The sequence below is a fragment of the Symphalangus syndactylus genome, chromosome 2 (assembly GCF_028878055.3).
Source record: "Symphalangus syndactylus isolate Jambi chromosome 2, NHGRI_mSymSyn1-v2.1_pri, whole genome shotgun sequence".
Lineage (NCBI taxonomy): Eukaryota > Metazoa > Chordata > Mammalia > Primates > Hylobatidae > Symphalangus > Symphalangus syndactylus.
The window spans coordinates 99100708-99113341 of NC_072424.2; the positions used below are offsets into that span (position 1 = coordinate 99100708).

Sequence of the window (12634 nt, forward strand, 5' to 3'; positions counted from 1 at the left end):
TAAATAAATTTGTGGAAATATACAACCATCCTAGATTAAATTAAGAAGAAACAGAAACCCTGAACAGACCAATAACAAGCAACAAGATTTAATCAGCAATAAAAAAAATTGCCAACAGAAAAAAGTCCAGGACTAGATAAATTCATAGCTGAATTCTATCAGACATTCAAAGAGAAACAGTACCAATCCTAATGAAACTATTCCAAAAGATAAAGAGAGAATCCTTCCTAAATCTATCTTTGAAGCCAGTATCACCCTAATACCAAAACACAAAAGGACATAACATAAAAAGAAAACTACAGACCAGTATCTCTGATAAACACAGATGCAAAAAAATCCTCAAAATAATACTTGCTAATCAAATCTAACAACATATCAAATAGGTAATACATCATGATCACGATGTAGGGATGGTTTAACATACACACAAGTCAGTAAATATGATATATCACATAAATGGAATTAAAAACAAAACCCCTATTATTATCTCAATAAAAACAAAAAAAAAGCATGTGTTAAAATCTAGCACCCCTTTAGATTAAAACCCTTAACAAAATAGGCACAGATGGGACTTACCTCAAAGTAACAAAAGCCATACAGAACAAACCCATAGCCAACATCATGGAGAATTGGAAGATGTTGAAAGCATTCCCCCTGAGAGATGAAAAAAGACAAGGATACCCACTTTCACCACTTCTATTTGACATAGCACTAGAAGTTCTAGCCAGAGCAACCACACAAGAAAAAGAAATAAAGGGCATCCAAACTAGAAAAGAGGAAGTCAAACTGTCACTTTCTGCTGATTATATGATCATATACCTCAAAAACTCTAAAGACTCATCCAAAAAGCTTCTAGATCTGATAAATAAATTCACTCAAGATTCAGGATACAAAATCAATGTACACAAATCAGTAGCACTGCTGTACATCAGCAACAACCAAGCTGGGAATCAAATTAAAAACTCAATCCCTTTTACAACAGCTAAAAAACAAAAACAAAACAAAACAAACATTAGGAATATACTTAACCAAGGAAGTAAAGATCTCTACAAAAAAAAACTACAAAACACTGCTGAAAGATATCACAGATGACACAAACAAATGAAAACACATCCCATGCTCATAGATGGGTAGAATCAATATTATGAAAATGACCATACTGCCCAAAGCAATCTACAGATTCAATGCAATTCCCATCAAAATACCACCATCATTCTTCACAAAACTAGAAAAAACAATCTCAAAATTCATATGGAGCCAATAAAGAGCCCACATAGCCAAAGCAAAACTAAGCAAAAAGAACAAATCTGAAGACATCTCATTACCCACCTTCAAATTATTATACAAGGCTATAGTTACCAAAACTGCATGGTACTGGTATAAAAATAGGCAAGTACGAATTCTCCCAGCGATACAAAGAGAAGCTGGTACCATTCCTTCTGCAATATTCCAAACAATAGAAATAGAGGGACTCCTCCCTAACTCATTTCATGAGGCCAGCATCATCCTGATACCAAAACCTGGCAGAGACACAATAAAAAATGAAAATTTCAGGCCAATATCTCTGATGAACATGGATGTGAAAATCCTCAATAAAATACTGACAAACCAAATCCAGCAGCATATCAAAAAGCTTATCCACCATGATCAAGTCGGCTTCATCCCTGGGATGCAAGAGTGGTTCAACATATGCAAATAAATAAAAATAATCCATCAAATAAACAGAACCAATGACAAAAATCACGATTATCTCAATAGATGCAGAAAAGGCCTTCGATAAAATTCAACACCGCTTTATGCTAAAAACTCTTAATAAACTAGGTATTGATGGAACATATCTCAAAATAATAAGAGCTATTTACGACAAACTTACAGCCAATATCATACTGAATGGGCAAAAACTGGAAGCATTCCCTTTGAAAACTGGCACAAGACAAGGGTGGTCTCTCTCACCACTCCTACTGAACATAGTATTGGAAGTTCTGGCCAAAGCAATCAGGCAACAGAAAGAAATAAAAGGTATTCAAATAGAAAGAGAGGAAGTCAAATTGTCTCTGCAGATGACATCATTATATATTTAGAAAACCCCATCACCTCAGCCCAAAAACTCTTTAAGCTGATAAGCAACTTCAGTAAAGTCTCAGGATACAAAATCAATGTGCAAAAATCACAGGCATTCCTATACACCAATAATAGAGAGTCAAATCATGAGTGAACTCCCATTCATAACTGCTATGAGGAAAATAAAATACCTAGGAATACAACTTACAAGGGACATGAAGGACCTCTTCAGGGAGAACTACAAACTACTACTCAAGGAAACAAGAGAGAAGACAAACAAACGGAAAAACATTTCATGCTCATGAACAGGAAGAATCAATATTGTGAAAATGGCCATACTGCCCAAAGTTATTTGATTCAATGCTATTCCCATCAAGCTACCATTGACTTTCCTCACAGAATTAGAAAAAATTACTTTAAATTTCATATGGAACCAAAAAAGAGCCCACTTAGCCAAGACAATCCCAAGCAAAAAGAACAAAGCTGGAGGCATCATGCTACCTGACTTCAAGCTATACTACAAGGCTACAGTAACCAAAAGAGATATATAGATCAATGGAACAGAACAGAGGCCTCAGAAATAACACCACATATCCATAACCATGTGATCTTCAACAAACCTGACAAAAACAAGCAATGGGGAAAGGATTCCCTACTTAATAAATGGTGCTGGGAAAACTGGTAGCAATGTGCAGAAAACTGAAACTGGACCCCTCCCTTATACCTTAAACAAAAATTAACTCAAGATGGATTAAAGACTTAAACATAAAACCTAAAACCATAAAAACCATAGAAGAAAACCTAGGCAATACCTTCAGGACATAGGCATGGGCAAAAACTTCATGACTAAAACACCAAAAGCAATTGCAACAAAAGCCAAAATTGACAAATGGGATCTAATTAAGCTACAGAGTTTCTGCAAAGCAAAAGAAACTATCATCAGAGTGAACAGGCAGCCTACAGAATGGGAGAAAATTTTTGCAATCTATCCATCTGACAAAGGTCTAATATCCAGAATCTATAAGCAACTTAAGGAAATTTACAAGAAAAAACAACCCCATCAAAAAGTGGGCAAAGGATATGAACAGACACTTCTCAAAAGAAGACAGCCAACAAACATATGAAACATATTTATGCAGCCAAGAAACATATGAAAAAAAGTTCATCATCACTGGTCATTAGAGAAATGCAAATCAAAACCACAGTGAGATACCATCTTACGCCAGTTAGAATGACAATCATTAAAAAGTCAGGAAAAAACAGGTGCTAGAGACGATGTGGAGAAATAGGGATGATTTTACACTGTTGGCAGGAGTGTAAATTAGTTCAACCATTGTAGAAGACAGTGTGACGATTCCTCAAGAATCTAGAACCAGAAATACCATTTGACCCCTCAGTCGCATTACTGGGTATATACCCAAAGGATTATGAATCATTCTACTATAAAGACACATGCACACATATGTTTATTGCAGCACTGTTCACAATAGCTAAGACTTGGAACCAATGCAAATGCCCATCAACAATAGACTGGATAAAGAAAATGTGGCACATATACACCATGGAGCACAGCCATAAAACAAATGAGTTCATGTCCTTTGCAGGGAGATGGATGAAGCTGGAAACCATCATTCTCAGCAAACTAACACAGGAACAGAAAACCAAACACTGCATGTTCTCACTCATAAGTAGGAGTCAAACGATGAGAACACATGGACACAGGGAGGAGAATATCACACACCAGGGCCTCTCAGTGGGTGGAGAGCCAGGGGAGGGAGAGCATTAGGACAAATACTCAATGTATGCAGGAATTACAACCTAGATGATGGGTTGATGGGTGCAGCAAACCACCATGGCACATGTATACCTATGTAACAAATCTGCATATTCTGCACATGTATCCCAGAACTTAATGTATAATAAATAAAAAAATAAAAATAGACATGTAGACCAATGGGACAGAATAGAGAACCCAGAAATAAAGCCAAATACTTACAGCCAACTGATCTTCAACAAAGCATAAAAAAAAAATTAATTGGGGAAAGGACATTATTTAATAAATGGTGCTGGGAAAACTGGCAAGCCACACGTAGAAGAAAGAACCAGATCCTCATCTCTCACCTTATATAAAAATCAACTGATGGTGAATCAAAGCCTTAATTTAAGACATGAAATCACAAAAATTCTAGAAGATAACATTGGAAAAACTCTTCTGGGCATTAGCTTAGGCAAAGAATTCATGACTAAGACCCCAAAAGCAATTGCAACAAAAACAAAAATAAATAAATGGGACATAATTAAACTAAAAAGCTTCTGCACAGCAAAAGAAATAAGCAGAGTAACCACAACCCAAAGTGGGAGAAAATATTCACAAACTATGCAATGTCTAACAAAGGACTAATTTCCAGAATCTACAAAGAAGTCAAAGAAATCAGCAAGAAAACAAAAAACAAATAATCTCATTAAAAAGTGGGCAAAGGACATGCAGAAACAATTCTCAAAACATACAAACAGTCAACGAGCATTTGAAAAAAAATGTTCAATATCACTAATCATCAGGGAAATGCAAATTAAAACCACTTATTCCTGCAAGAAAAAAAGGCCATAATTAAAAAGTCAAGGCCAGCACAGTGCCTCACGCCTGTAATCCCCGCACTTTGGGAGGCCGAGGCAGGTGGATCACGAGGTCAGGAGATCAAGACCATCCTGGCTAACATGGTGAAACCCCGTCTCTACTAAAAATACAAAAAAATTAGCCGGGCGTGGTGGTGCACGCCTGTAGTCCCAGCTGCTCAGGAGGCTGAGGCAGGAGAATGGCATGAATCCGGGAGGTGGAGCTTTCAGTGAGCCGAGATCACGCCACTGCACTCCAGCCTAGGCGACAGAGTGAGATTCCATCTCAAAAAAAAAAAAAAAAAAACCTCAAAAAAACAAGAGATGTTGGTATGGATGTGGTGGGACACTTTTACACTGCTGGTGGGAATGTAAACTAGTACAACCACTATTGAAAACAGTATGGAGATTCCTTAAAGAACTAAAAGTAGAACTACAATTTGATCCAGCAATCCCACTACTGGGTATCTCACCCAAAGGAAAAGAAGAAATTATATGAAAAAGACATAGGCACAAGCATGTTTATAGGAGCACAATTCACAATTGCAAAGATATGAAACCAATCTAAGTGCCCATCAACCAATAAGTGAATAAAGAAAATGTGGTACATATACGCCATGGAATACTACTCAGTCATAAAAAAAAAGGAAATAATGTCTTTTGCACCAAGTTGGATGGAGCTGGAGGCCGATTTTTCTAAGTTAAGTAACCCAGAAATAAAAATCCAAATGTCATATGTTCTCACTTATAAGAGGGAGCTAAGCTCTGAGGATGCAAAGGCATAAGCATGATATAATGGACTCTGCGGGTACAGGAGGAAAATTTGGAAGGGGGGTAAGGGATAAAAAAAATTACATATTGGGTACAGTGTACACTGCTTGAGTGATGGATGCACAAAAAGCTCAGATCACCACTGAAGAATGCATCCATGTAACCAAAAGCACCTGTACCCCAAAAACTATTGAAATAAAAATTGAAATAACTACTGAAATTAAAAATAAAAATTATTAAAAAATGAGATCTAAAAATTACCTGAAAAATAAACTATAGAAATGTATTTTTCTCCACATCCTCTCCAGCACCTGTTGTTTCCTGGCTTTTTAATGATGGCCATTCTAACTAGTGTGAGATGGTATCTCACTGTGGTTTTGATTTGCATTTCTCTGATGGCCAGTGATGATGAGCATTTTTTCATGTGTTTTTCGGCTGCATAAATGTCTTCTTTTCAGAAGTGTCTGTTCATGTCCTTCACCCACTTTTTGATGGGGTTGTTTGTTTTTTTCTTGTAAATTTGTTTGAGTTCATTGTAGATTCTGGATATTAGCCCTTTGTCAGATGAGTAGGTTGCAAAAATTTTCTCCCATTCTGTAGGTTGCCTGTTCACTCTGATGGTAGTTTCTTTTGCTGTGCAGAAGCTCTTTAGTTTAATGAGATCCCATTTGTCAATTTTGGCTTTTGTTGCCATTGCTTTTGGTGTTTTAGACATGAAGTCCTTGCCCACGCCTATGTCCTGAATGGTATTGCCTAGATTTTCTTGTAGGATTTTAATGGTTTTATGTCTAACATTTAAGTCTTTAATCCATCTTGAATTAATTTTTGTATAAGGTGTAAGGAAGGGATCCAGTTTCAGCTTTCTACATATGGCTAGCCAGTTTTCCCAGCACCATTTATTAAATAGGGAATCCCTTCCCCATTTCTTGTTTTTGTCAGGTTTGTCAAAGATCAGATAGTTGTAGATATGTGGCATCATTTCTGAGGGCTCTGTTTTGTTCCATTGATCTATGTGTCTGTTGTGGTACCAGTACCATGCTGTTTTGGTTACTGTAGCCTTGTAGTATAGTTTGAAGTCAGGTGCTGGAGAGGATGTGGAGAAATAGGAACACTTTTACACTGTTGGTGGGACTGTAAACTGGTTCAACCATTGTGGAAGTCAGTGTGGCGATTCCTCAGGGATCTAGAACTAGAAATAACATTTGACCCGGCCATCCCATTACTGGGTATATACCCAAAGGACTATACATCATGCTGCTATAAAGACACATGCACACGTATGTTTATTGCGGCACTATTCACAATAGCAAAGACCTGGAACCAACCCAAATGTCCAACAACGATAGACTGGATTAAGAAAATGTGGCACATATATACCATGGAATACTATGCAGCCATAAAAAATGATGAGTTCATGTCCTTTGCAGGGACATGGATGAAACTGGAAAACATCATTCTCAGTAAACTATCGCAAGGACAAAAAACCAAACACCACATGTTCTCACTCATAGGTGGGAATTGAACAATGAGAACTCATGGACACAGGAAGGGGAACATCACACTCCAGGGACTGTTGTGGGGTGGGGGGAGCGGGGAGGGACAGCATTAGGAGATATACCTAATGCTAAATGACGAGTTAATGGGTGCAGCAAAACAACATGGCACATGGATACGTATGTAACAAACCTGCACACTGTGCACATGTACCCTAAAACCTAAAGTATAATAATAAAAAAATAAAAAAATAAAAAATAAAAAAAAGAAATGTATTTTTCTCACCCTTTAATGCAAAAAACAAAGCAGCTAATTGTGTGACAACTATATTAGAAAATAAATTATAGCAAATGTTTAGGGAATTAACTATTTGTTGAACCATTACACTGTTAAGGAAATGCAGAAGGCTTTTTGTTTGATTGTTTTGTAAGTTAAACTATACCTACCTTAAAAAAATTCAAATTCCACTTCAACATCTCTTTAACAAAGAATAGCCCTTCAAGTTCTCCCTAATTATTATCCTTTTAGACTATGCCAATACTCGATTATAAAATAAGAACAGAACCTAGAAAAACATGTTGCCCAAGTTTAGTTCAAAAAATCTATTTTCCCCATTAATCTGACTCTATATCCTACTGATATCTGTAAAGAAACATGGAGACATCTAAATTAAAATTTGATATAAATATTGATTTAAATAATTTTCCAAAGCCAAAACCTAATTGAAATGTACTCCCACCACATTTAGAAAAATCATATTTTAAATATAAATAGACTTCATTGGCATTTGAGAACATATTATTTCTACTAAACTCTCCAGTTAACTTTCCAACTTTAGTATTCGGTAATTCTCCAAATTTTCTGGAAACACGATAATATGTCACATTTCCTAATCTAAGATGTAAAAACAGAATGAAACAAGTATAATAAATATTGTTAGATTTTAAAAAGGTTATGAGTATTACATGATCTCTAAAGTTTTTCCAAACTAATTTTCCTTGATCCTGTATATAAACATTTACCATCCTGTAAAACATTTTTGCCATAGTATTCTATTACATTTTAATAATTTTAAATTTATTTCAGCAAATATAATAAATGGATGACTTTCATCAATTGTACTTACATGTTTTGGGATTCCTGGCTTACTGAAGAAACAGAATCAGAACCCTCTACTGGAGTAGGAATTCTTTCTGATAGCAAACTTGTCTAAAAAATAGTAGAATAATTTATATTTCTTACTGATAGCACTACCCATATATTTATATTTTTATAATTATATTTATAATTATATTTTATAATTATAATTATATTTTTATAATTATATTTATAATTATATTTTATAATTATATTTCTTACTGATAGCACTGCCCATAAGATTTCTTATGTTGCATTTTTGTTTTATCCTTAATGTTATTAAAATCAAAATTATCTTGAAATTTTAAATTATTTGGTTGTTAATGAAATATCATATAACATATTTTACAAATAAACCATATTAAATGGGGGGAAAAGACTTAGTTGTCCACTGATATACATATACATGGCTATTGCAACATTACGATCTCTAGTATCCACAATAAAAACCCAGCTGTCTCTAAAAATTACTTTAAAATAACTCCCAAAGAGTGTTAGTCTATGTAAGGAAAATTAACCTAAAGCCTCATCTACGAGAAGATAAAAATCTGTAGCACCCATTTAAGTCTTAGAACTTTGTCCCACTGGGAAAGGAGATACTGCAGTCATCCTGTGCCAAATTAAGATACATTATGTCCCCTAGAGTACTGTGATGCTAAAGAAGTCATATTTGCCCCAGTTAAATATTTCATCCAAAGTACAACACTACAATGGTGCTTATATTTGAAATAAAGATTTGCAGGGAGGAAAACCAAAGCTTGAAAATACTTACCTTTTTCCACGCCTTTGCTATAGATTCATGCAAATTGTAAGTGATTAACACCTGCAAGCCTTCACATGTACTATATATGTGACGACACACAGAAATAAAAGCTCCTTTAACCACAGGCAACATTTCTGATCCAGAAAATACAGAAATATCTTCATCGAGAAGTTTTTTCAAAAACTGGGCAATTATATGAGCACCTGTAGGACTAAAAGATGATACCTGAAAGTGATTCCAAAGTTATATTAATCTTGACTTCAAAAAGCTCTACCAAAAAGGCTAGTCTTGTCACAAAAACTCTTCATTTGCTTGACTCCCTTTTAGTCCTCCTCTAACTTTTCTCAGACATGTCAATATTCATGTTCCCACCCATGCGCAGATGTCTAGTAATAAGAACAGTTTCGGTGGGATGGAAGGAAAAAATATAGAGAGAGGGAAAAAGCAGAAAAACTTTACAATTAAAAGATTATAGACTCATTGAGACCACGGCCATGTAGATAAGTACTGTCAATTCTACAGTGAAAACATAATCCTAAATGCTCCATTCCTAGCACTTATTGACACATTCCCCATCCCATTAACAGGACTTAGTTCCCCTACATCAAAGGCTGAGAAACTTTTTTTTTCTTTTTTTTTTGAGATGGAGTGTCCTCTGTCAACCGGACTGGAGTGCAATGACGCGGTCCTGGCTCACTCCGCCTGCCGGGTTCAAGCGATTCTCCTGCCTCAGCCTCCTGAGTAGCTGGGATTACAGGCACATGCTACCATGCCTGGCTAATTTTTGTACTTTTTTAGTAGAGACGAGATTTCCCCATATTGGCCAGACTGGTCTCGAACTCCTGACCTCAGGTGATACACCCACCTCAGCCTCCCAAAGTGCTGGGATTACAGGTGTAAGCCACCATGCCCAGCCAGCTGAGACACTTTTAAAAGTAATAATAGATAAGTACTTAATAAATGCTCAGAATTTACACAAGTTCAATGGTGTGCATTAGACATTAGACTGTTGTAGTTACAGGTCCTAATATTTTTCCCTATGGCACTGATTTGTTGGAAAAACAGTCATGTTTATTTGGGTAACTACTTTACCATGGTGTCATTTAACTTTTTTCTCTAGTTCTCCATATATCCTACAAAGTGATCATTAGATCTAGAGAATTATTTAAAGTTTAATTTCTTTTGTTTCCTTTCCTTTTTTTTCCTTGGTAAAATAACTTCATAGTTGGTTGTCGCTGTCTATCTCCTATTGCATGAAGCACTATCTGGATGTCCCAATTTTAGTGGTGCTAAAGATCATTGGTCAGATGGTATCACCCTGACCTCTCCAGTCTATAACCCTCCCCATCAACCTTTCACCTAATGATTTGAGCATCCATTAATGATCATTTCCTACATCTACTATTTCATTAAGGATTACCAAACTATGATTTTTCTAATTATATCATTTATTTTGCATTTATTAGATAGAATTCTTCTGCAAAGAACTTTTCCTCAGTAATGTTTTAGTCACACTAAAATACAGTTTGTACAGAAAAGGCTGGAAAAAATGCTTAAATTTTCTTTTTATCAATTTGCATACTAATAAGTTGGTGTCCTAGCGACTCAGCAGGTAATTGATAAAGTTTATTTTTTGTTTGTTTTCTATTTCAGTGCCTTTTCAAACCCATGTATTTTTTATATACTTTATATATGTCAATCCATTGCAGTCATTATTTTTCTGATTCTCAAATTATCCATCTTAAGCCAGTAGGAGGCCCCTTCTGGTTGGCTCCGGGGTACTTTTGACACTATCCCATTGGTCTTAGATAGCTTCTAAAATGGTAAGATATCCCAGGATCATCCTCCACACTTCCTGGCCCAGACCCAGAATCAGCCACTCCTGTCTCTTTTTAGAACAAAAAGATACTTAGACAATACAGATAACAGCTCACAGTGAAGCAGTTGCTACTATTCCAGTGATAGTGCTGGGAAAAATATAACTTAAGAGAAAAAATAAGTTCATAATTTTATTTCTATTATGAATTGAAGATTCAGGTTTCTTATTTAACTACTTTATACTTTTATCTTTTTCTCTTATATTGAAAATCTTAGTTCCTTATGACATTACTATAATTACTTATTTGCTCTATGTTATAATTATGTATAACAATTTCAAAACAGCAACAGCAATATTACTTCTAAACAAATACTAAATGCAGTTTAAGATTACTTTGAGGACTTTTTTTAACCTTAGAATATATCCCACTGGAAATTTTCAAACAAAATTAGATTATTCAAAGTAATTCTTTTCTCTGCATGAATATGTCACTAACTTGACTGATATTTAAATTTACTAATCCCTTTGTTTGCAGCTTTCAAATATTGTGGCTTCATTCTTTTTCTTTTGAGACAGAGTCTCGCTCTGTCGCCCAGGCTGGAGTGCAGTGGCACCATCTTGGCTCACTGCAAGTTCCACCTCCCTGGTTCGCAGCATTCTCCTGCCTCAGCCTCCCCAGTAGCTGGGACTACAGGCGCCTGCCACCACACTCGGCTAATTTGTTTGTATTTTTAGTAGCGACGAGGTTTCACCATGTTAGCCAGAATGGTCTCGATCTCCTGACCTCGTGATCCACCTGCCTCGGCCTCCTCAAAGTGCTGGGATTACAGGCGTGAGCCACCGTGCCCGGCTTTTTTTTTTTTTTTTTTTTACATTTAATATGTAAAGAGCAAATTCCAAAGTCAAATCTAGGTATAATCAAGGTATAATCCTAAATATCTTGTTTCCATATCTGTTTCTCCACATTTTTCTCTCCCCCTCCTAAAAGTAACCATTTTCGTTAGTTTTCACTTTGTCCATTCATCATTCTCTTCTAAAAATATAAACACATATGATCATTCATATTTCTTTGTACCATACAAAAGGTAGCATTCTATTAACATTCTTCTGTTTTCCTTTATTCACTTAACAACATAGCCTGAAAATAACTCCACAGAAATACACAAAAAGATTTCCTTTTATGGACAGCTCAGTGCTCCACTGTGTAAATATAATCCAATCAACTAGCCTCTCGTTAGTGAACTTTTGAGATGATTCCAGTCTTCCATTAATATAAATAATCAGAATCTATACTTTTAACTGGACAATGAAGGTTCAGAAGAAAATCTAATATTTTATGCCTTATCTCTTTAACTTCAATGTGAGGGAGACTTTCTTTAATATTAAAAAAAGGAAGGAAGGAAGGGAAGGATGGAGGGAGGGAGGGAGGGAGGGAGGAAGGAAGGAAGGAAGGAAGGAAGGAAGGAAGGAAGGAAGGAAGGAAAGAAGGAAGAGAGAAAGAAAGAAAGAAAGAAAGAAAGAAAGAAAGAAAGAAAGAAAGAAAGAAAGAAAGAAAGCGAGCGAGCGAGCCAGATGCAGTGGTTCATGACTATAATCCTAGCACTTTGGGAGGCCAAGTCAGGTGGATCACTTGAGGTCAGGAGTTCGAGACCAGCCTGGACAACATGGCAAAACTCCATCTCTACTAAAAATACAAAAATTAGCCCAGAACGGTGGCTCACACCTATAGCCTCAGCTACTCTGTAGGCTGAGGCAAGAGAATTGCTTGAACCTGGGAGGTGGAGGTTGCAGTGAACAGAGATCACGCAACTGCACTTCAACTTGGGCGGCAGAGTGAGACTCCATCTCAAAACAAAACAAAACAAAAAAAAGAGGCCAGGCACGGTGACTCACACCTGTAATCCCAGCACTTTGGGAGGCCAAGGTGGGCGGATCACGAGGTCAGGAGATCAAGACCATCCTGGCTAACACGGCAA

At 36.2% G+C, this 12634-nt stretch overlaps 1 protein-coding gene across 3 annotated transcripts in view; it reads right to left on the bottom strand.

Annotated features, from left to right (window-relative positions):
- The window catches only part of TBC1D32 (TBC1 domain family member 32), a 270320-nt gene that overhangs the window by 183927 nt on the left and 73759 nt on the right, over positions 1-12634 (bottom strand). For all 3 annotated transcript variants that reach the window (XM_063620893.1, XM_055262795.2, XM_063620888.1), the window contains 2 exons: positions 8849-9050; positions 8066-8148 (listed from right to left, as the gene is read on the bottom strand). In XM_063620893.1, coding sequence (XP_063476963.1) covers positions 8066-8148; positions 8849-9050 — 285 coding nt within the window. The remainder of the gene's footprint in view (positions 1-8065; positions 8149-8848; positions 9051-12634) is intronic.